Source organism: Balaenoptera physalus (assembly GCF_965194825.1).
Source record: "Balaenoptera physalus genome assembly, chromosome: 14".
NCBI classification, from domain to species: Eukaryota; Metazoa; Chordata; class Mammalia; order Artiodactyla; family Balaenopteridae; genus Balaenoptera; species Balaenoptera physalus.
In genome coordinates this window covers 12,265,961-12,289,425 of record NC_138893.1, presented here as the reverse complement: position 1 = coordinate 12,289,425, position 23,465 = coordinate 12,265,961, and the positions used below count along the sequence as shown (strand labels likewise).

At 41.2% G+C, this 23,465-nt stretch overlaps 1 protein-coding gene across 3 annotated transcripts in view; it reads right to left on the bottom strand.

Moving 5' to 3' along the window:
- The window catches only part of PCNX2 (pecanex 2), a 291,197-nt gene that overhangs the window by 94,942 nt on the left and 172,790 nt on the right, over positions 1-23,465 (bottom strand). For all 3 annotated transcript variants that reach the window (XM_082422950.1, XM_082422951.1, XM_082422952.1), the window contains 2 exons: positions 7,679-7,787; positions 2,135-2,264 (listed from right to left, as the gene is read on the bottom strand). In XM_082422950.1, coding sequence (XP_082279076.1) covers positions 2,135-2,264; positions 7,679-7,787 — 239 coding nt within the window. The remainder of the gene's footprint in view (positions 1-2,134; positions 2,265-7,678; positions 7,788-23,465) is intronic.

Here is a 23,465-nt window from a genome sequence, read left to right as displayed (position 1 = left end):
GACTGAACATTTTCCCCACCTTGGCTCCTTCAGAGAGACCTAGGAAAGGCAGGATGTTCCTATGCGTTGCCACAGACTCTGCTCTCCCCTTCTCATCCTAGGACAGCCGACCAAAGCCCCCGCGTGCAACAGAGTGCTACACTGGGGGGAAGAACGGATCACAACATCATCAATTCTTTGTGAGACTGAATAAGGAAACACTGTAGCAGCCCAGACTTTTAAGTAACCCACATAAACCGACAATTCAGACCTCGGTGTACGGCGGCGAGCAGGTAGCTGAGTCTTGGCAGGGAGGAGGCTAAATAAGAAAATACCAAACTTGCGTTGCACAGGAGTTAGGATGTCTCCCCTCAATAAAAGCATCTCACAAAGATTTCTCCATTCCCCTTTCTACTGGGGAAGCTTAACACCCGCTCCAGCTCAAAGCGGATGCGTTTTGCTTATCAAATCTTCCCCCCACCCCGGCCAAAAAAACTGGTTCCTAACTTATCTGAGAATAGGAGACAAAAAGAAATCTTTTGTGTTACAGAGCACGTTTAAAATATCTTGCACTTTCCTGCATAGTTAAAAGCACACGAGATTGCCACACTTCTTATTCACAAGCGTTTGCACTTTCCAGAAATGAGATTTTTAAGAGCTCCGCAAAGGTCCCCCAAATTGTTTTCTCCTTAAAAAGCATAAAGACAAGCCAGTGCTGGTGGTTTTCTTTTCCTTCTGACTCTGTAAATACTCACGGCATCTCTTTAGACAAATGCCAAAGAGGACTCTTGTTTACGTGTACATTTCAAGACGGCTTCACTTGTACAGCAAAAAGCCCACCTCTCTTAAAAGATGAGGAATCTGCGGGGCACACAAGGGGCCTTCCCCACCTCTTGGTGGTCTCCCAGCACCGGCTTACCTTGGGTGCTCCGGTTCGGTTGGATTTCCCCAGGACCCGTAAATGTGAGGTCCCGGGGATGGGATACCTGTTAGCATGGGTCAGGTGGGGACAGGGATTCCATGCAGGGCAGTCAGAGGAGAATCCCACCAGCGCACGCCAGCACGACGCTTACTTTGTTCTAGGTGCTTTAGGTCTATTAACTCGTATTCTCCCCACAAGGCTGTGAAGTAGGCCTTATTCCTTTGCCCCCATTTTACAGAAGAGGAGAGAGGCCTTGAGGTCACCAGCACCGAGGGTGGAGGCGAGGTGTGAGCCCAGGCAGGCTGGCGGCCCAGGCTGTGTTTTCATCACGACGCCCCACCGCCTGCCCCAGAAGGACGTGCATCTTCCGTGCACATAAACCGTCTAACCACACAGATCTCCTAACTTAATGCTGGCCTTTGTGAGACGTGAAGGGCGCATTGTAAAGTGGCAAAGCAGCAGAAAAGGTAGACACGTTACAGAAGATGGATTAGGGCTTGGACGCAACAGCCCAGGTATGGCTAGTAAATTAGGGCAAATGAGATCTGCAACGGAAGACGACCCCAGCTGGAGACAGGCTGGCTCGCCCCACCTCCTCCTCTGGCTGTTCTCAGGCCCTCCCCCGACAAATCATTAACAACTCTTGAATGTTACTCAGGGAACCATCACTCCTCCCTTCCCACCACTCCTGAAAAAAATCACTGCCCTCGCTCCATCACTGTTTGCTTGAGGAAATTTATGACCGACTGATCTAAACAGTCAAGACAAAGTGCAGAAATCATCTTCTACAAGTTTAATGATGCTCAGAAAAAATGGTATGCTCTCCTACGCTGAGCTGTGATGCATGTACACTTGTACATGACATGTATATTTCGAAGGCCCACAGAAGGGAGCCGTGCCCCCCAGGGGTAATCTCATCCAATGACAGAACCACGGCTCCTGAGACAACCTCTCTGAGGGCAACTGCTGAGAGTGGGTGGTGATATCTCACTTTCCTTCACAACTGGTGAAACCTAGACTAGTACCTTACTGCAAATTTGCCATCAGTCAGGCTTGGTCCAGAGCCTGGAAGCCCCTGTGCTGAATGGATAACAGGGTGGGTGGAGGGAGCTTGCTAGGGCTGCCCCACAGGAGGGCAAAGCATGAAGCCTGGACTTTTCATAGACAAAGGTCAAGGAGCATCCTGAACATGAATCCTAGGAAAGCAAGTCAGCAACGATTTTAGGATCTTACTTGTAGTTTTTCTCCCAGAACTTCACTGGCCTGACATACGATGTGATAAAAATGACACTCCCGAGAAACGGGCTCAGTGGAGTAGAAAAGATCGACGTAGCAAACGCCTGAAAGAAAAGCAAGGCAGAATCTGAGGATTTTGAGTTAAGGGAAAAAAAATTGTTCATGATTATTCTTCTACATAGTATTTGCGATTTTGACTAGTTCATATGAAAGCCATTTTCTCACCAAGGAAAGAAAGAAGGGCCTACCCGTGATCTCTCTATGTACATATTTGGAAATATAAAACTTTCAATAATATCCTGCTCATTTCACCACCATGAAAACCAAATGATTCTCATAAAAATCCCAGCAGTCTCAGCATGATTCATGGCAAAGATTTAATATCTAAGATTTGAAAAGAACGGTTTCTTTTTACTGAGATATTGTTAGCTGAACCAAACACACTGTGGTACATTTACTAAAGTATCAAGCAACTTTATAAATAATTAAAATTAAATTACACTTTGAAAGTAAATAAATAACATTGTTTGGGAAGATAGCATCTCCATTCCTCAAAGAATCTTTTCCCACTATTCAAAAATATGTATTTTTTTAATCATACACTGAACACCAATGGCTCAATTCAACTCATGTCTGGTTTATAAGCTAAAAATGTGTATACAAGTCACAGCATGCTGTAGGCTAAGTCACCTCCCTAGCACTCTGTATGGGTTTCCCACTTCTTGGCATGCCTCACTTTTACACACTCTGATCAGAAATGTAATTGTTCAATATTAAAATTAGTATGGCTCTAACTTTTGGCTTAAGCCCAACTAATTGATCTCTGGAAATCTGGGGAGGTGCCAGAAGGGCTGGTCCCTCCCCAGTCTCACTCCATCACTGGAGAACTTCTCCCAGCTGTCAATCACGGGGCCTGTGATGTGTTAAAGCCAGAGGGAACAGAGGTGGCAGAGGTCAGTGGGGGGCCAGACGGCCCAGGTTTTACATATGCACATGGTTCCTGGTCCTTCAGGGTGAGGGCTGGGAGGGTTCTAGGCAGGTCTGACCCGATCTCCTACAAGGCTGATTTTCCTACCCGGAAGCGGACGTGGCTACACAAATGGAGGTCTTGCTTTTTAGCCGATGTTTAAAAAGTTCTGGCAGAAAGTAAGAAATGCCTAAATGTCTGTCACAGATAGGAAGAGTCTGTGTTTCATTACCTACCAGAGCACAGAAGGGCTTTCCCATATTATCAGTGGCAGGGCTTAGTTATGTGATAGGGACCCTCACAGCCCCACTTACTGTAAATACAGAGCAGGGAGTGAGCCTTGCTTGTCTACAGGCACTTCCCGGTGCATTTTCATAGATTTAAGCTCAGAGTTTTCCTTCAGGGGTAGCTGTGTCATTTTTTTTTCAATTTGCTATTTATTTCCAAACATTTTCAGAAGTGAAATAACACATCCTCCGTTAATAGTGTTGAATTGTTTGGGTATCAAAAAGATCTCGATTGTGCTACAATTTCAATCCGACTCCTTTTATTTCGACCTAGGTTCAAATGCAGAACTCCAGAATAAGGAGCTACTATGATATCTATCATCACCCATCAGTTTCTTCTTCAATGGGAAGCTGGAAAGATCTAAATACCTCTGCCACAAAACATACCAAGGTAACTATTCCTCTTGTCACAGGAAGAAAAAAAGAACTTCATGGGAGATGTCATCGAAGGAAGGTACTGAAAAACCCTGAGAAAGCAGAGTGGGGTCACAGGGGAGATTCCTGAGGCAGGGTGTTGGGTGAGGGGAAGGTGACAGGGGGCACTGCGGGGTTTGCAGAAGATCCAGGACAAAGTTAAGTGGAGCGGGGGCTGGGTAGGAGGCTGAGTGGGCTGGCACTGCTGTTCTTTTTGATTCTAAACATTTCCCCAAAGATTATGTTATCCGTTTTTTAAATGCCAGAAACAGTTATCCAGAAATTAAGAAACGAGGAAAATAGTGCTAGCCTATAAATAAAGTTCAAATTTGGGAGGAAAGGAAATGAAGCTTAATAGGTCAGAGGTAGGGCAGAAGTGAATAGATGGCCTCAAAGCTTAGTTTATTTAGGGAAGATCAGAAAAGAAATATAGCGCTCTTGGGGAAATACACAAGATCGTGACTGTAATGGCTAAGGCAGTCCCGAGAAATATGCAGCCTTCTTTACTTTTTGAGAGCCAAGAGGTGGGCCAAAGGGCTAGATGGAGACTCCTTAAAAAGCTTCAGGTTTATCTGAGTACATTTAAAATGAAAATATCAACGTTAATACTTAAAAAAAAACAACTGGAAGCTCAAAAGGATATACCAAATAGAAAGTGGCCTTTCCAATACACACATTTAACAGAGCTAATACAGCTAAGTCTGTCTAATTATTAGAAAACAATGGTCTTGGGCTTCCCTGGTGGCGCAGTGGTTGAGAATCTGCCTGCCAATGCAGGGGACACGGGTTCGAGCCCTGGTCTGGGAAGATCCCACATGCCGCGGAGCAACTGGGCCCGTGAGCCACAACTACTGAGCCTGCGCGTCTGGAGCCTGTGCTCCGCAACAAGAGAGGCTGCGATAGTGAGAGGCCCGCGCACCGCGATGAAGAGTGGCCCCCACTCGCCGCAAATGGAGAAAGCCCTCGCACAGAAACGAAGACCCAACACAGCCAAAAATAAAAATAATAAATAAATAATAAATTAAAAAATTAAAAAAAAAGAAAACAATGGTCTTGCATGGTCTCTACACATATTAAAGGGGTGAGCATGCCTATCTTTCCCTGGAGGTTACAAGCTCAGAAGCTAACAGAGGCTACCGAGGGAGAAAACATGCTAGGACTGGAAAAAGCAATTTAATAAACACTGCCCCGCTGGCCTGAAAGTTAATTCAGTTCCAAAATGGAGCAAATTAGCCCCTTCTCAAAGCCAGGATGGAACCCACAGCTTCTTAATAGAGTGATAAAATCATTAACGCTTCAAAATTAGTCAAGATCCAGGGCTGGCATTTAGGAAGGAACCTGATAGCCTTGTCTCGATGGCATATATATCTGGTTTCTTAAACAATCTCATTATATTCTGCACGGTATGATGTTGGGCTCCACATAGCAAACAGCTACCTTTACAACTGATCCAGGATGGGAAAGTGTCTTTGGGTGATGGGGTAGGGGCGCTGGAAGCCCTGGAAGCCATCACACAACTGCAGTGGTCAGGTTCCCCGGCCACCTCGAAGGGTCTATAACTTAGCAGAGGCAGGAGGTGGGTTTCACTGACGGGAACAGTTTTAGGCACAAAGCACTGGGACCAATTGTATTCTAAAACCAAATGCTCAATAAAATCTGCATCTCAGATGTGTTCAATTTCTCGAGAGAACCAGTCCATCCATCGCGAAAGTACTTAGATTTAACGCCCACTGTGTTCAATCTGAGATGGAAGCCAGTGCTGCCTTTATCCTTAGAGGAGACACTAAGTGCCAGATACCATGTGTTTGTGTGTGACCCCTCAACACACATAAAGGTCAGGTAATTGAAAGTTACAGCTTCCAGAACAGTTTTAATTCGGCTACGGAACTACAAGGAGTAATTAGTATTACCAGACTCATCCAACAAGACATAAGGAGCCACAAGAAATGCTACAGATCTATGTGAGACCAAAGTTAGAATAAAATTGGGAACCACCACTTCAAGTTTTAAGTTCTTAGTGCAACTCCTCAACTGCAAATTTACATCCATCTCATCATTTTCATTTAATAAACAGGCTTTAAATTCTAGACAGGATACCCGAGACACATACCAGAAATAAATAAAAATCCCCTCACTCTTTCACCTCACTCGGTTTTAAGGGATTCCGTTTAGAAAAACTAAACTGACTGGCATTCTAGAAAACGACTGCCGTTATAGGAAAGGGGTGATACGCAAGCTCACGCTTTTCCTGAGCTTGTTCCTCCAAATAACCGTGAAACACTTTACAAATATCAGTGCAGGTCTAAGAATAGGAACACGGAACAATGTGCATTGTGAGGACAGCTCTGGGTATGCTTAATAATTAAAAAAAAAAATAAGTTGGAAGGACAGCATGTTTTAAAAATCTAGAATGTATTATCACAATGAATATACCATGTCTGTTTCTATCCCTGTACCCAAAGTTGAGATCCCAGGGGTTCCTTAAGAACTGTCTTCAGGAGCCTTATGTAACCTTCAGGAAAGAAAGCCCTGTTTGGCCATTAAAACCGGCTCACAGCACCCCCAGTGGATGCCAGCCGAAAACTGCGCTTCACACACATCAGTGGATGAGAATCCCAGTAAGGCTTGTGAAGATGGAGATTCCAGGGTCCCCCCCACGAAATGTGATTTTAAAAGTATGTGCTGACCTCAGGAATCTACTTTTTTAAACAAGCTCCTCCAAGGATTCTGATCTAAGGAGTCCCTGAACCACATCTTGGGAAATACAAATTCAGAAAGTATAAATTCACTGGGGGGACTTCCCTGGTGGTGCAGTGGTTAAGAATCCACCTGCCAATGCAGGGGACACGGGTTCGAGCCCTGGTCCGGGAATATCCCACATGCCACGGAGCAACTAAGCCCATGCGCCACAACTACTGAGCCCACGTGCCACAACTACTGAGCCTGTGCTCTAGAGCCCGTGCTCTGCAACAAGAGGAGCCACCGCAATGAGAAGCCCGCGCACCCCAACGTAGAGTAGCCCCCGCTCGCCACAACTAGAGAAAGCCCGCGCGCAGCAACGAAGACCCAACGCAGCCAAAAATTCAAAAAGAAAAAAAAAGAATATTTTTGTTTAATCGCTCTCTTCAAGAGTATTCCTGATTTTTCTCTTTCTCCCTCTCTCCAAACACACACACAAACAGATACACACACACACACAATTTAGCTATCTGTGTCAAAGTGATCTTTAGAAGGAGCATGTCAAGTTGTTTTGAAGTAAATTAAACTAATTATCATTATGGAAACACTTAAAAATAGACAAGGAAACCAAACAAAACTACAAATGATAAAATTAGGCTCCTTGGCTAATGATAACAAAACCATAAATTTTTTTTTTTTTGGTCTTCAAAAATATTTGGGTAATTCTGTTTGTGCCCAATTCTGGGTTTTTGAACATTCCTCAAGTATAAGATAACCAAACTATATTATAATATAATGTTATATGATCGATAATAATATATCAATCCTATCCACAAAGTTTAATAACAGCAAATCAGTTTGCACTATTTTGCACAAGTCAACCAAATCATTTAAGCGGTGACTTTCCATTTAAAAGACATGATATCTTCACGGAGATCTGGTCATGGGAAACAGAAAAATCAGAAGAAATCAAGTCATTCCTGAATATGCATTAAGAAACAGGAAGAGTTCCGAATTAAGAAATTTCTTTTAAGGCTAAGTACCTAAAGGGAATCCACAGTGCCTCCCCAGGTTCCCATTAAGATGTAATCTTAAAGACTTTAAAACCCTTTTACTGCCAGAGTTCAATGAAAAGCTTGCATCCGTAAAATGTGACTCTCAGCTCGGAGGTGAAAACAGAAGCAGAAAGGATACGAGGAATTGCGAAGAACTGAGCGAACACGTGAAATGAGGAACCCCAGGCCATCTGCCAGGGAGCCGTGTAGGTCATGACGAACTGCAGCTTGTGAAGCAGGTCCCCGAGCTGAAAGCAAAAGAAGAGACAGAGATTCATCAGTGCTGACAACCACAGTGACAGCTCTGTCACAGTCAAAGTGCCTGCATTAAAGTTAGGAAGGGGCAGTGAGACTATTGCTTGTCATCTTACTCTTACCTTCCTTCGTCCCATAAGCAAGGCAGCTGTTTAAGGATATTTTCAAACAGCAACAAGATGATCAGAAGTAATGTTGTGTGGTTAATTTTACCAGGTTAATGATTTCAGCCCATAAATATGGTGTTTCTTAGAGGAACACTCACAGCTTGGTCCTTCCTCCTTCATATTGGGTCTTTCAGAAGGAGATTCATACAAAACCCCATCACGATGGACATCGTTCAAGTTTTTGTGTATGGATTTCAGTTTTCCTCTTCAGCCACTCTTGCTGGAGAAAATCGCCCCATATCACTGGATTGCAAGTTACAAAGCGATTTAGAAAGACAAGATAGGATATGCGAGCCGCTGCATTTGCTAGACAAGCCTGCACAGGAGAAAGCTGAGTTCTGGAGAGAAGTAGGGGGTGGAGAGAAGAGACCTTATGTGGCCTAAGGATGAACATGAGGGGAAACATGCTCAGTGGTTTGGGCTGGAGATCCAGACTATGAATGTGCCCAGGAGGATGGAGAGGGTCCCTGGCTGTAGACCCCTGCTTTGTGGAGAGAAGTGACAGATGGACCCCAGATGTGAAATTCTACAGCCGTCACTTCTAGACGCAGTCAGGAAGTATCCTACCAACAAGCTTTCCGAACTTAACATACGCTCTTCATCCATAATGGAGACTTCATTTTTTTTTTTTATTGAAACATAGTTGTTTTACAAAGTTGTGTTAGTTTCAGGTGTACAGTTTAAAGTGATTCAGTTATACATATACATATATCCACTCTTTTTCAGATTCTTTTCCTATATAGGTTATTATAAAATATTGAGTAGAGTTCCCTGTGCTATACATTTGGTCCTTATTAGTTATCTATTTTATATATAGTGGTGTGTATATGTTAATCCCAAACTCCTATTTGTTATCCCTCCACCTCCCCTTTGGTAAACACAAGTTTGTTTTCTATGTCTGTGAGTCTGTTTCTGTTTTGTAAATAAGTTCATTTGTATCATTTTTTTATTAGATTCCACATATAAGTGATATCATATGATATTTGTCTTTCTCTGTCTGACTTACTTCACTTAGTATGATAATCTCTAGGTCCATCCATGTTGCTGCAAATGGCATTATTTCATTCTTTTTTACAGCTGAGTAATATTTCATAATAACGGAAACTTCAAATGGCATGATCTGTTTGTTCCTAGACTGGTTAGCGTACGAGACAGTGAAATACATTCACCAGAGCCACGATGTGAAAAGAGGAAAAGATAGAATTCTTAATTAGGCTCACTAGGTGTTACACAGAACATCAGAAGACCACAATGAAAAGAAGGCAAAGGCTGGAAAATGGGACCACTGAGGAAAGGTCCAAGGAACCAAGATAACTTAGCCTTTCAGTGAAAGGCCAATCTTGTAATTTTGGAACCAAAAGATGAGGTTATCCTGAGCTGTTTAATCAAAGTGTCATGAGGGAAAAATGAGGTTAATTAGAATCCTCTCCAAGTCTTCCTCTCACTATTCTTGTCTCACCACATTCTCGTCAATATCCTGGGTTTGGAGAATAACTTTAAACATCCCTGGACTGGCTACAGAAGACGAACCATGGATAAATGTTCTCTCAAAGGCACAGCAAACTTGGAGTTCTTAAGAAGTGACTGGCATCTGGTTGTGCACAGAAGCCTGGGGTCTAGATGTGTCCACTGGGGACCCTAGTCACAAACTTAGCAGGGAAGAATCGGAGGCAGAGAGAAGGAAGGGAAGGGGGACAGAGAAAAAGAGAAAGAGGAGAGAGCGAGAGGGAGAGGAAAGAAATAGAGACCGTGGGGAGGATTAAGGGAGTATAAAAAAAAAAAGAGGGGGTGAAATGGAGGAAGATGATGTGATCGGACCAGAAGAACTGTGAAGGAATGTGAATTCTGGGAAAGAAAAACAGATGGTTTTTTCCTAGTACCTTTTCACTTTCTTCCCTCTATCTCACTGACACCCACCAGAGACCTGATTTCAACTGGCTTCTGAGTTCTTTCAAAAAGGCCACTTCGGTTTTAATCCTGCGGTTGGTTTAAGCTTCTTGAACCCTCGATCTGGATGGGACTCCACAGCTGCCAATGCCTTTGAGGTGCTGACAGTTGAGAGAAGAGCAGTTTACTCTCTTATGTCAGCTTGAGGCTGTATCTCTTAGGTTCACATAAAGATTAGTCCTCTCCCAAACCGTGGTTCGAAAGGATACAGGTACCCCTATGTTCATAGCAGCACTATTTACAACAGCCAAGACATGGAAGCAACCTAAGTGTCCATCGACAGATGAATGGATAAAGAAGATGTGGTGTATATACACAATGGAATATTACTCAGCCATAAAAAAGAGTGAAATAATGTCATTTGCAGCAACATGGATGGACCTAGAGATGATCATACTAAGTGAAGTAAGTCAGACAGAGAAACAAATATCATATAATATCGCTTATATGTAGAATCTAAAAAAATGATACAAATGAACTTATTTACAAAACAGAAACAGACTCACAGACTTAGAAAACAAACTTATGGTTACCAAAGGGGAAAGTTGCAGGGGAGGGATAAATTGGGAGTTTGGGATTGACATATACCCACTACTATATATGAAATAGATAACCAACAAGGACCTACTGTATAGCACAGGGAACTCTACTCAATATTTTATAATAACCTATAAGGGAAAAGAATCTGAAAAAGAATAGATACATGTCTCTGTATAACTGAATAATTTTGCTGTACACCTGAAACTAACACAACATTGTTAATCAACTATACTCCAATCTAAAATAAAAATTTAGAAAAATTACTCCCCACCACCTTATTTCCCAGCAGTCTATAGGTGACTTGGGCAGACAGGCCTAACACAGACTCAAACTCTTGACTCACTTCTCTTAAAAGACATGATTTCCTTTCAAGGCCAACATCATTTCCATTCATTCCCACCATTAATTCAACCAGAGGAGGAGCATATTAGTTACAAAACAGAAGACATTCAAACACATGACTCTAGATTACATGGAAAGCAAACGTCCTGAGAAGTGGGGATGGACTCTTTTGTATTAACTTGCTCCTTTATGCCCTAACCCAACTCTATCAGGCAAATGCCTCTGGCTTTGAAATAGTCTAGTCACAACACTGCTAAGGATTTTTAGTGTGCTTATTAAGAATTAGTCCTGTGACTCACGCCTAGGTGAAAATTGCCAAGCATGAGCAAGATTACGTTACGTGATGTATGACCCCCTAGCTGCCCTGAAAATGAATCACGGGTTTTGGAAAGTTACTCCTGTTGGGGTTTCAGTGTATGACTATATCCTGGGAGGCTTTTAAGCCACCTCCTGGAAAAGCTGATAAGTAGGTCCAGGCATTGCAACTACAATCAGACAGGCAGCCCCAGGGAAAGCCTCATCTGAAAGTTTAAAGCGCTAACAAGTTAAACTTTGCTACGTTATGATTAAATGAATACATTACAATTATTTTTTGCTTAGCACAGCGACTTGTATTTACACATAAGCAAAACCAGTAATCAGACACATGTGCTCTCATGCTCTAACTGCAGCCAAGGCCCCAGGTATCTTTGCTCTTTTCCTATGTCTCTCTTGGCCTCGTTTTTTGTTTGTTTGTTTGTTTTTGGTTTTTTTTGTGAACATTGTGAAGAATAGAATACAAGCTTTGTAAAAGATGTTCAATATGTAGCTCATCAAATAGACTCTGCTGTTCTTAATCACTGAAGCCAGATCTCCCAAATGCTAGCTCTTTACATACCAATGATTCCTCCACAACTCAGTAATTTAATGATCCTCCAGGAAGCCCACCAGAAAAAGGATGTGCTGGGGATGTGTCAGATGTCAACACAGCACAGAGCATGGGCCTGAGGGCACGCTGCCCGGGTTTCAATCCCACCTGGCACCTATCACGGGGTTGATAACAGATCCTCCCCACACTGTCATTTTGAGGATTAAATGACTTCATCTTTGTTAAGTGCGGAGTTTAATAAATACATGTTAGGACAGGTGGATATCTTATTTTGAGGATGTATTTGCTCACAATCAGGAAATTCTAGGGCCCCTCCTCTAAGCAACTGAAACTTGACTAACTCCAGGACCTCTTATTTTGCAGAGGAGGAAACCAGACTCAGAGAGGCTACGTGGGCTGCTTAGGGCAGACCGTGAGTCACTCTGGCCCCCAAATCCAGAGGTTGAAATTCCTGGTTCTCTGCCTGGTGATAGACATTTCTACCTCCCAACCTTACCATGTCTCCCTGAAGCCATGAGCCTTCCTGGAAGGACAGCAGCAGGAAGCAGCTGAGGAAAGGTCTCCTCTACCTACACCTTCCTGCTGACAGCAACGGGGCAGGGTCACAAGTGAGAAGGTGACAAATCGGAGCTGCCCGATTTGTCACTATCGGGGACCTCTTCTCCATGTACACAGTGATGGAGGGCTATGACCTGTCCTGGAATGCCCTTTTCAGTACAAACGCCCAATGAACGAAAGATGACACCACCCAACAAGCCCAGTGACATTCAAGTTGTCTCAACAAGGCAGGCTGCTGGGTTACCTGTGCTTCTTAAGAATGGATGGCTCCAAGAAGATTGACATGGCTGACATATTTTATTCCTAAAAGTGGGGGGAGGTGCGCTCCACGTTAAAAGACTCAACTTCAAATTTTCCCTTTACGCTTCTTCCTTCTCTTCTAGGGTTAAGTCAGATGGAAAAAGAATGAAAAATTTTTGGGTATCCAAAAATTGATGTCTAAGCACAAAAGGAAGCTTAAATATTGATCATTAATGAGAAGCATTACAAGAGGCACTTTCTGTACCATATTAGGCCATCGTGTATAAATTAATAACACATTTAAGATGAGTTAATGGAAACAACAACATTAACATTGCCACGTGCAGCACAGCATTGCATTGAAGTACTTTTAATTTTTATTTTATATTGGAATAGAGTTGATTAACAATGTTGTGATAGTTTCAGGTGTACAGCAAAGTGAATCAGCTATACATATACATGTATCTATTCTTTTTCAAATTCTTTTCCCATTTAGGTTATTACAGAGTACTGTGCAGAGTTCCCTGTGCTATACAGTAGGTCCTTGTAGGTTATCTATTTTATATATAGCAGTGTGTGAGTTTGGGATTGACGTGTACGCATTGAAGTACTTTAAATAGAAATCCATTTCCATTAGCTATGAACTTGCATCTCCTTAGACAGTTCAAGGTCTCCGTTTTTTTGAAGCTTAACTCATTCCTAGTGTTCTGCTGCTAAGATCTTAAATCTCAGCCCTATTAAAGCATAAAAAACTTCCCCAATTACCCAAGTATGACTATATGAGAAAAGAAAATCATTGGGGTCTTTTCCGCTGAAAACACTCGGAAAAGACGACAGGAACTCACAGTGGAATAATTCTGGCTGTTTCCCAAAGAAAGACACCATAAATACTCTCACTTCAAATAACCCTCTTTGGAAATATCTTTTCAATCAGGCCTAGACATGCTGCTGTATCTCTGCTCTAGGTAGGAAATGCAATTTGCATAAATTCAGAAACTATCTTAACCTAAGTGTCACCCAATAAGGATGAGCCTAACACATTTCCTTGCTAATATTGATACATTCTGAAAGAAAGCACAGGCCAGCTTTTGTCTGGGGACTTCCTCCCCCCTGCGCCAATGAAATAACTCACCATTTATTGAATGCTCTTATATTGGGCATTGTCTAAGGGAGCTGCCCATACGCTATTCCATTTGATTAAAGTGTAATTTTCCCTCCCAATCCCAATCACTACCTTTTACCCTATTGCTCCAGCCTCACTAGTCTCCCAGATTAGTTCTATCATTTGCCACTTTTTTTTTTTTTTTTTTGCATTTTGTCGTCAAAGTCAGTGAGTTGTTTTTTTTTTTTTCTCGGAAAAATATGCAACTTGTGATTATCAGTGTTTGAACTTGAAGAGGCAGGCAAGGCTGAAAGGAGTCCCAGAGACTGGCTATTGGATGAAAGGTAAATTGAGTTCAAAACGAGAGAGAACGCTGAGGGAGCAGAGACCAGAGTGCTTGGAAAGGAGGTAAACAAATGCGAAGACGTTTGCAGGTTCAAGGGGGGAACAAGCTGATGAATTCAGGTGGGAGCCCAGCTGAGGGACTGAAAGGTAGGAACAATAGAATTGGGGAAAATTATCAGACATTTCGATACACAGGTAGGGATGTGGGGAGTAAAAAAAAATGTTCGAGAAGGAATGGAAAAAGTAAAGCTAGTGACATTTCAAAAGTGGGATAGCACTTTTTAGGGAAGGGGAAGCACTACTTTATAGAATAACTGGTTGATAACAGCAAAGATGATAAATTTGGGGGTATTAGCTTTAAAACGTAAATATTCTCAAATGGGGCTGACAGTATGAGTCAGAACTGTATAAGTTAAATAAACATATTCAGGCAGTGGTTACACAATCGTATTTCAGAAGGTGAGAAATGGATTCTATCTCAATACACAATGTGTGTTGGGACTCTATTATATAACAAATGGTTTAGCAAAGTATCGATGGAGCATGGTAAGGCAGAAAGGCTACCATCCCACTGTAAAAATAACATAAATAATCTAAAAAATTGTAAGAAAATATAATTAATATTTGAATTCCAAAGAAGGAAAAATCTCTAATAGTCAAAACCAAAGAGGGAATTTTAAATGAGAATGTTAAGTCTGAACTGACACCATGATGACCCCAAGAGGACATAGGCATGAATATGGGCTGCAGGAGCTGAGCACTTGGATTTTAATGGACTTGAAGGGCAGCAATGCCCACCAAGGTGTGAATTAGAAAAGGCCCACCTACCAGGGCTGGGAGAAAGCAAAAAAGTTTTCCTTCTGCCTGGTGTAGAGGAGATAAAAATCTATCATCCACAACGTGCCAAAGCCATTGTAATGTAGGGGAGTGGAGTTTAAATGTAGACTATTCCAAAAGAGCAGGAACACAAAACTGAGAGACTAATATTAAAAGTAGTGAAGGATGACAAAATTTTCTTGCATAAATCGTCTTCAGGGACACTTCCACAACCAGAATATGTAGACCTCCCATTAAATGCCAAAAAGAAAAGAAAAGAAAAAAACTGCATTGAAAAGACTTCATATGCTAATCAAATGTGCTTATTAATCATTTGAGTAACCACTAAATCCCTCAAGTTTTCAAACTTTAATGTGCATCAGAATCACCTGGAGAGCTTGTAAATAAAAGATTCTGGTTCCTGCTTGCAGAGGTTCTGATTCAGTAAGTTTAGGATGCAGCCCAAGAATAACCTCCCAGGTGATGCTGAAGATGCTCCTCTGGGGGCCACACGTTGAGATTCATGGCACTAAAGGACCAGAAATATAATACTCGATTTCCAAAGTACGAGAGGGAAAGAAGAGATCAAATAAAATCTATTCAATTCAATGGAAGGCAAAAAAGAAGGGGTGGGGGGGACAAAGAAAAAGCATTGTAAGTAGAAAGCAAAATATCATGATAGAAAAAAGTATAAACATATCAGTAATCAGAGTAACGTAAATGGATAAAGTTTGTCTATTAAAATGTAGAGATTCTCAGTCTGTATTAAAAAGAAAAATTGTGCTAAATGCTTTTATAAGAAATATTAAAATGACTTAGAAAGTTTTAGGTAACAGAATGAAAAGAATATATGGCAGGTAAATCTTATTCAAAAGAAAGCTTGCTTACCTACATTAATATTAGACAAAATAGAATTTTACCAAAAAAGGATAAAAAGCAGTACATAATGATGAAAGTAAAGAGTCACCAGAAGATAAAATAATTGGAATGTATGTACTTAATCATACAGTCTCAAAATATCTAAAGTAAAAATGGACAGAATTACAAGGGAAGATTAACCAATCTACATCATAGGGGGAGGTTTCAAGACAGGCATCTCAGAAAATGATGGTTTGGTTAGACCATAGATTAATAAAGATATAAAATATTTGACCAACAGAATTTACAAGCTTTATCTAAGAGATATGTGCATTAGAACCTTGCAGCCAACCAAAAGAGAAAGAATATAACTTTCAAGCATATGGACATTTACAAGAATTGATGACTTACTAAACTAAAAAGAAGTCTTAACCGATGCTAAGAATTGGTATCATGCTAAGAATTGGCAAACTGCTTTGCAATTAAGTTAGAAGACAATAATAAAAAGACAGCAAACTAACAATAGCAGCAGCAACCACAAACTTTGCATTCAGATATAATAACAACAAAAACGACACTGAATTAACTAAGAATAAATGATCATCAAAATTAGGAAATGCTTTAAAACGAAAGACAATGAAAAGCAGTAATACCAATCACAACCTGTGGGACTCAGCTAAAGCAATTTGTAGAGTAAAAGACATAGCCTTAAAATGTGCATCTTAGAAAAACTTCACGGTTTATACTGGCAGTCAATTTTTTATTTACAAAAAATGAATATTGTCAGAAAAGAAAATACAGACATTCTGATCTATTCATGTAAATGCAGAACTCCTCAATAAAATATTTATGAAATGAATCTACAAATATATAAAAATACATCATGACCAAATGCGGTTCATCATATAATGGTTTATTAGAAAAAATGTCAATACAATTCACAGAAATAAGAAAGTAAAAAAAAGAAAAACCATATGATGCTCAACTGATGCAGGAATGATGCACTCGCTCATAAAAATCCCCTGCAACCTAGTAACATAAACGTTCTTCTTCAACTGCTAAAAGGTAGCAGCGTTATATTGAAGTACACAACATATTTAATAGTAAAATGTAAAATTTCAGGATTATTCAGGCAAGATGTATCAAGCAAGATGAATTTGATTAACCTACAACAGAAAAGTGAAAGTAGAACCATTAAGGGAGACTAAAATCTAAGGAAAGAGGGCTTCCCTCGTGGCGCAGTGGTTGAGATTCTGCCTGCCAATGCAGGGGACACGGGTTCGAGTCCTGGTCTGGGAGGATCCCACGTGCCGCGGGGCAACTGGGCCCGTGAGCCACAATTGCTGAGCCTGCGCGTCTGGAGCCTGTGCTCCGCAACAAGAGAGACCGCGATAGTGAGAGGCCCGCGCACCGCGATGAAGAGTGGCCCCCGCTTGCCGCAGCTAGAGAAAGCCCTCGCACAGAAACGAAGACCCAACACAGCCATAAATAAATAAATAAAATTTAAAAAAAAAATCTAAGGAAAGAGACAGGAACCTGGGATAATAAGTTATCACCTGTGAAGTGCAATTTGGATAATTGCACTTAATAACTAAGAAGAGAAACAGGGATGATACAGGGATGTGTACTCAGCAGGTGTAGGCTACTTAGGCAAATGAATGCACAGCTAATAAAGGGAAATGCAACAGGCCTGATTCTTTGATTAGCCAGCTTTATGCAGCAAAACAAATTCAGACCCCAAGGAGAACATGACAGAAAATATTAGTTAGGCTCATATTTCATAACCACTAATTAGGGTATCCATAAATGCAAATGAAGTCACCACTTCACATTTAAACTTTACAATCTACCAAGAGGTGGAAATGCACAAAACTAAAAATCTTGTCAAGACCCCTGAGAATTGGGAATTAAATTTAATGTTGCACCTGTGTGTGTGTTTCTGCTTGTGGTAGACAGAGGGGTACTGGCTCAGGTGTGTGGGGAGGTGGGTCACTGGGGAAGGAGGCAAGGGTGGACTTCAACACAGAAGAAACAGGAGATGATAAAAGTAACCAGGGAGACAGGGTTACCTTTTGTTCTTTAAGCATCTTGCTCAAATGGAGCTTGGAGTGAAGTGGTAGAAACAATACAGTTAATATACACCTTCTGCCTTCCTTTTCAGCTCCTTAGTCCTCTAAATTCCTTATGTTAGCTTTCATCCAATTACTGTATGTAGGATACTCTCCCATCTTTGTTTTGGCTTTTGTTTAGCTTTCTCTTCCCAATGGGGAAAAGGCAGCCTTCTAGATTCTGCTTTTGGGGGCTTCTTCCCTCTCGAAGATTCATTATAACCGTAAGGGTGACAAATGCAGTTTTTAGGAACAGCGTATGACAGCCATGTTCATAAGCCTCCTATCAAGCTGCTGCTTTTACCCATGTAGCATTTTAGTAAGAGAAACAAATAATGCTGATATCTGTAGCTACGAAGCAGCTTTTTCTCCATCTTCTCTGAAGGTCCCCCTAATCGGATATCCCATCCCCCCACACCTCCCGGATATCTACCTCATGTACTCTCCTGAGATTTTATACTTGTAAAAACACTTCATCCATCTAATACACATAGAAATAAGGTGATTCATACAGTGGTGTTCCAAATAACAGTAGCTCTCTGTTTTAAGCACCTAAACTTTTTAAATTTATTGATTTTTATACAAATATAATCATACAAACTCACTTTAAAAACACCAAATAATTCAGAATTGCTTAAATTGTAAAGTGAAAGTTCTTGTAACCCACCTCATTCTGACCTAACTTCCAGGACTTGGAATATTCTGCACATGCAGCTGTGCAATACATGCACCTGTGCAATACATGCACCTGTGCAATACATGCATGCGAGTGTGTGTGTGTGTGTGTGTGTCTTTTTTATTTAAATTGAATTAGCAATATACAGTGTTCTGAAACTTGATTTTTCTATTTCATAGATCATGGGCATTATTCAGTGTTGGTATAAACTGCTCTCCCTCACATCTAATTAACTGCATAATATTCCATTGCTTGGCCAATCTACTGAATCATTATACTACTGATAGACATCTAGGTTGCAAAAATTAATTTAAAACCACTGCTGAAGAAAATTTCACACACTTATCTAAGAGATCATACAAAGCCAGTGCAGTGGCTGTTAACACAGTGTATTCCCCTGACTTTGATCACTGGGTGGGCACATGGTCTACACTGGGACGGTCATGACATCTCCCTCTGTCCATGATAACTGATGCAGGGGTAAGCACAGTTCGTGATACAGACAACAGGATGTAGGTACAGGTACCTACAGGTACATGGATACAGGTACAGGATGTTAATTCCACCAGCATTGCTATATGAAGGTGGGGCTCCTGGGAGCTATCTTGTTCCTTGTATGGAGAATGACCCCAAGCAAAATCAGGCAAAAATAAGTAGGAAAGAGAGCGTACAAAAAGATAGTTTGCTCTAGGTATGGCCCCATCTCAAATGAGATCTACTCTCAGGCATCCTAGTTATGTAAAGCAATATAGTCCAACTTTAAGTTGAGTTTTTGTCACTTGCCATCAAAACGTTCTAATATACCAAATTTATCAAAATTTCATGTAAAATTAAAAAGTAGTTCAAAGAGCTTCTGGTTTCTCCTCTTGGACACAGAAAGCTGAAAAGAACATTCTTCCCACCCTTACAATGAGAAAAAGCCAGACAAATTCATGACTGCTTTTTTAACCCATTGGAGAACTGGGCTGTAGAGAAGCCAGCTGGCCCACAATCTAAGGACAGACAAGCACCTTCAGGGAGAAACGAGGTAAGTACTCCCTCACCTGGGGCAGACGTCACCAGAAACTGGTAGGAAGCGTGTGTCCAAAAGAGCTGATGAATTTTGGTGATAGTCAAGTGTGGGCTCGTAGGACACCAGGAAGCCCCCTGGGGGCTATAGAAATTGCAGGCTCTTTCTCCATGCACTCCCCTGGGTGCTCACAGAAAAGGTCAGAGGGAACCCTAAGGAAGTGTCTGATGTGGTACAGACCTGAAGGAAGCAAACAGCAGACACACGGAGGAGCACAAAACTCTGCTACACCCTTTCCCCAGACCTCTCTTACGGGACACATATTTCAGTCTACAGAGGAAAGGTCAGCAAACACTGTCATCTCCAGGGCATTGGTGAAGACTCACTGCAGCTGGGGGAAGGGAACGACACAACAGCAACAAAAACCCCACTCCTGAGGAAGGGGCAGGAGTACCTGCTGGACCCAACTGCAGCTGGAGGAGGATGAAGAGAACTGAGAAGGACACAGGGACAGGGTGAAGGCCTGAGACTGAGGTTTAATTAGAAAACAGAGAATGTCCTCCCCTTCCACCTTCTCCCCCTGCCACCAAGCTAACAAGTTGCAAGTGAAAAGTAAAACCAGATGCTGATAGGAGAGGAACAGGAAAGGCACAAGCACATGTGAAGAGACACAATGAGGAGCAGCATGGGTGTAGAGCTGAGCATTGAGCAGACATCACTCTGGAAGCCAACTGCCAACCTAAACACAAGGTATCCCTTCAGGAGTTCTGAAGCCTGTGGTACCTTGAGGGTAACCATGGCAATAACAAATCCCCAACCTGGCCCATCTCCTAACTATGTTAACTCAAACCCTGCGCTGAAAATCTAGCAGAAGGAAAGGCATGCCTGGTTCCAGGCATAAAAGCTATTTGCTTTATACTCTATGGCCCTCCACAAGAAGTCCAGCTTTCAACAAAAAATTATGAGGCATATGAAAAGGCAAGGAAAAAAAGACTCCTAAAAGACAAAGAAACAGTCAGAGCTAGACTCAGATATGAAACACATGTTGGAACTATCTGACAGAAATTAAAATAACTTTGATTCATATGTTATGGGCTCTAATGGAACAGGTACACAATATGAAAGATTAGATGGAAAATTTCAGCAGAGAGGTGGAAAGTATAAAAGAAAGACTCAAATGGAAATGATAGAAATGGAAAACACACAAGAGAGATACAGAATGTTTTCAGCAGGCTTGTCATACTAACACAGTTGAGGAAAGAATTAATGAACTTGAAGAGAGATCAAGAAAAATGACCTAAATTGAAACACAAAGATAAAACTGAGTGAATTTAAAAAAGAAAACATTACTGAGTATCCAAGAGATATATAACAATATCAAACTAACATATGTATATTTTGAACCTCAGAAAGAGAGGACAGGACAAAGAAATGTTTGAAGATATAATGGGCAAGAAATTTCCAAAATAATGACAGACACCAAGCCACAGACTCAAGAAGGTCAGATAACACCAAGGAAGATAAATACCCAAACAAACAATTGAATAAATAAACAAATAACAACAACAAAACCTACCCAACACTAGGCATATAATAATCAGATTGCTAAAAACAAAAGACAAAGAGAAAATCTTGAAGGCAGCCCCCTAAAAAGGCACATTACACAGAGAAGAACAGAAGTAAAATTACAGAAGACTTTCTGTAAGCCAAAAGATGATGGAGAGACATTTTTAAAGTGTTAAAAGGGGGAGGGGGCAGGAACTGTCAATATAGAATTCTATACCCAGTGAAAATATCTTTCAAAAATGAGAGAGGAGTACTTTCTTGGGCAAACAAAACTGACAGAATTCATTGACAATAGACCTATACTACAGAAACTGTTCAGGAAGTTCAGGCAGAAGAAAGACGATACAGGTTGGAAATTTGGATCTACACAAAGAAATAGAGCATCAGAAATGAAAGGTGACAATAAATCATTTTTTCTTATTTTCAAATGCCCTAGAAGAGCAATTTTGCTCTAAAGCAAAAATAGTAACAGCGTATTATGTGTTTTTAGCATATATTAAAATAAAGTACATGACAATAACACCAAGGATGCCAGGGAGGAAACTGCTGAAATTCCTTACACTAGACAAGCAATGGTATAATATAATTTGAAGGTAGATTCTGCTGAACTTAAGTTTTATATTCTTAATATAATTGCAATGATTTTTAAAAAAGAGACATAAATAATACGTCAGTAGAAGAAATAAAATGGAATTAAAAAGTAGTTCAAAGTTTTTCCTGCTACTCTTCCCTTTACTGCCCTAATTAGTTGCTCCTTCTGGAGAACCCATAATATTTGGCTTATAACTTCCTACCGCATGGAAAGTAGTACAGCATCCTGGTTATAAGACTAAGCTTTGGAGTTAGACCAAGGTTCTCATCTCAGCTCTGCCTCTCACTACTTGTGTGATCTTGGACAAGTTATACTCCTGTGAGCCTTAGTTCTCTCATCTGCAGAGTAACTATGGTAATGGTACCTATCTCAGAAATTGATTGTGAAGAGTCGATGAAATAATCCATGTTAGGTTTTTAGCTCAGGACCAAACATATAATAAGCGCTCGATAAATATAGATTCTTTTATTTATTGCCTTTATGACATTGTTTCAAAAGTAGTTTTTATGTTTTTCTCTCCCACATCTTCCATTGAAGAGTATGCTCATTGTTAGCGATACTGTATTAGTTATAGTTGTACAGTTATCTTCTAGCAGGTAAGTAATATAGGCCCGTAGTGGATGTAAGTGCAGTAAGTGTTCTTCAGAAAGTGAAACAATGAGTAAAAGAAGATCTCAAGTGTCTTACTAACTCAACTCATAGGCTATAGTGGACATGGGGGTCAATGGAATTTTTCTTGCTACTTGCTGATTCTCATTTACATGCCAGATCTTTGCAATTGCCACTGATTTTCCTGACAAAGGTGGTATTTCCCCTTTTTCTCTCGATGGATATTTTAAGAGAGTAACCATCTCAGTGTCGCTGACCGCCTTTCTGCAACTGAGGCAGAAGCACCATGGTTTGGTCCACTCAGGGTACTTCCACAACTGGTAGCAAAAGGAAAGAAGGAATGAGAAAGTCTATGACCTAGAAGATCTTGTCTGAAATATGAACCCCTGGTAAAGGACACTGTTTGGAATCTCCAGGTTCATGTCTGTAAATCCTGTAGAACCGGAAGCCTCCAGTCAGTAAAGGAGAGCAAACGCCAGTTGTTAGCCTTGTCAGGAAGATGTCGCCCTGGCTTGTAACCAAATCGAGCTCTGTCTTCAGGAAGTCCTTTAAGGAGGGCTTCCTCATTGCTGAGAAAGGAAGGTTTTCAAATTCTTTCAGTGAAGAGGGTCTAGATTTATCACTTCTACTAAATTCCCTGAAGCCACTCATGTAGCTTTTGTGTGCCTCAAACACACACCACTGCCCTCTTCTCTGAAGATTCATCAGCAGTGGCCCTTCGATTCTACAGCGAAAGCTGTAGACTTTTTAAAAAATGAGAGCCCATAAAAACTTCTTTGACATATTAGCAGGGACACACAGGACTATGCTGCTGTTTGAACAACATGACTAAATCCATGTATTTATTATTCTATACTTTGGCATGAGAAAAAAGGAAACATGAAGAAAAAAAAAAAAAAAAGATATAACTCTTGCATACCAGCCTTGATGTCCTAAATGGGAAGGAAAAACAGATCCTTACTTTGAAGGCTGAGATGCAGAGAAGCTGCTAGCATTCACTTCAGGCCTCCGTCCCTTCCCAGGAGATGAATTACAGTAACTTGCATGGTTTGAGTTAAGGGAAACCCATGGCCCTGGTATGTGGGTGTTGTCCTGGGGAGTGGAAGACAAGGAAGTTGATGAGTTAGGCTATAAATCTTGACTAAACGATGCTTGGGGCTGTTCAGGCACTTCTCAGCTGTTACACGACACAGTTAAAAGTGGCGTCACAGCGGTGGCTACACGCCGTGAGCTGGCCAATTGGATGACATCAGCTTGTCACCACTGGGGTAGACCTGCAGCTAGAAGCAGATTGTGTTTTCCCTCTGAGTTTTGCAAAAGGGGCTCGG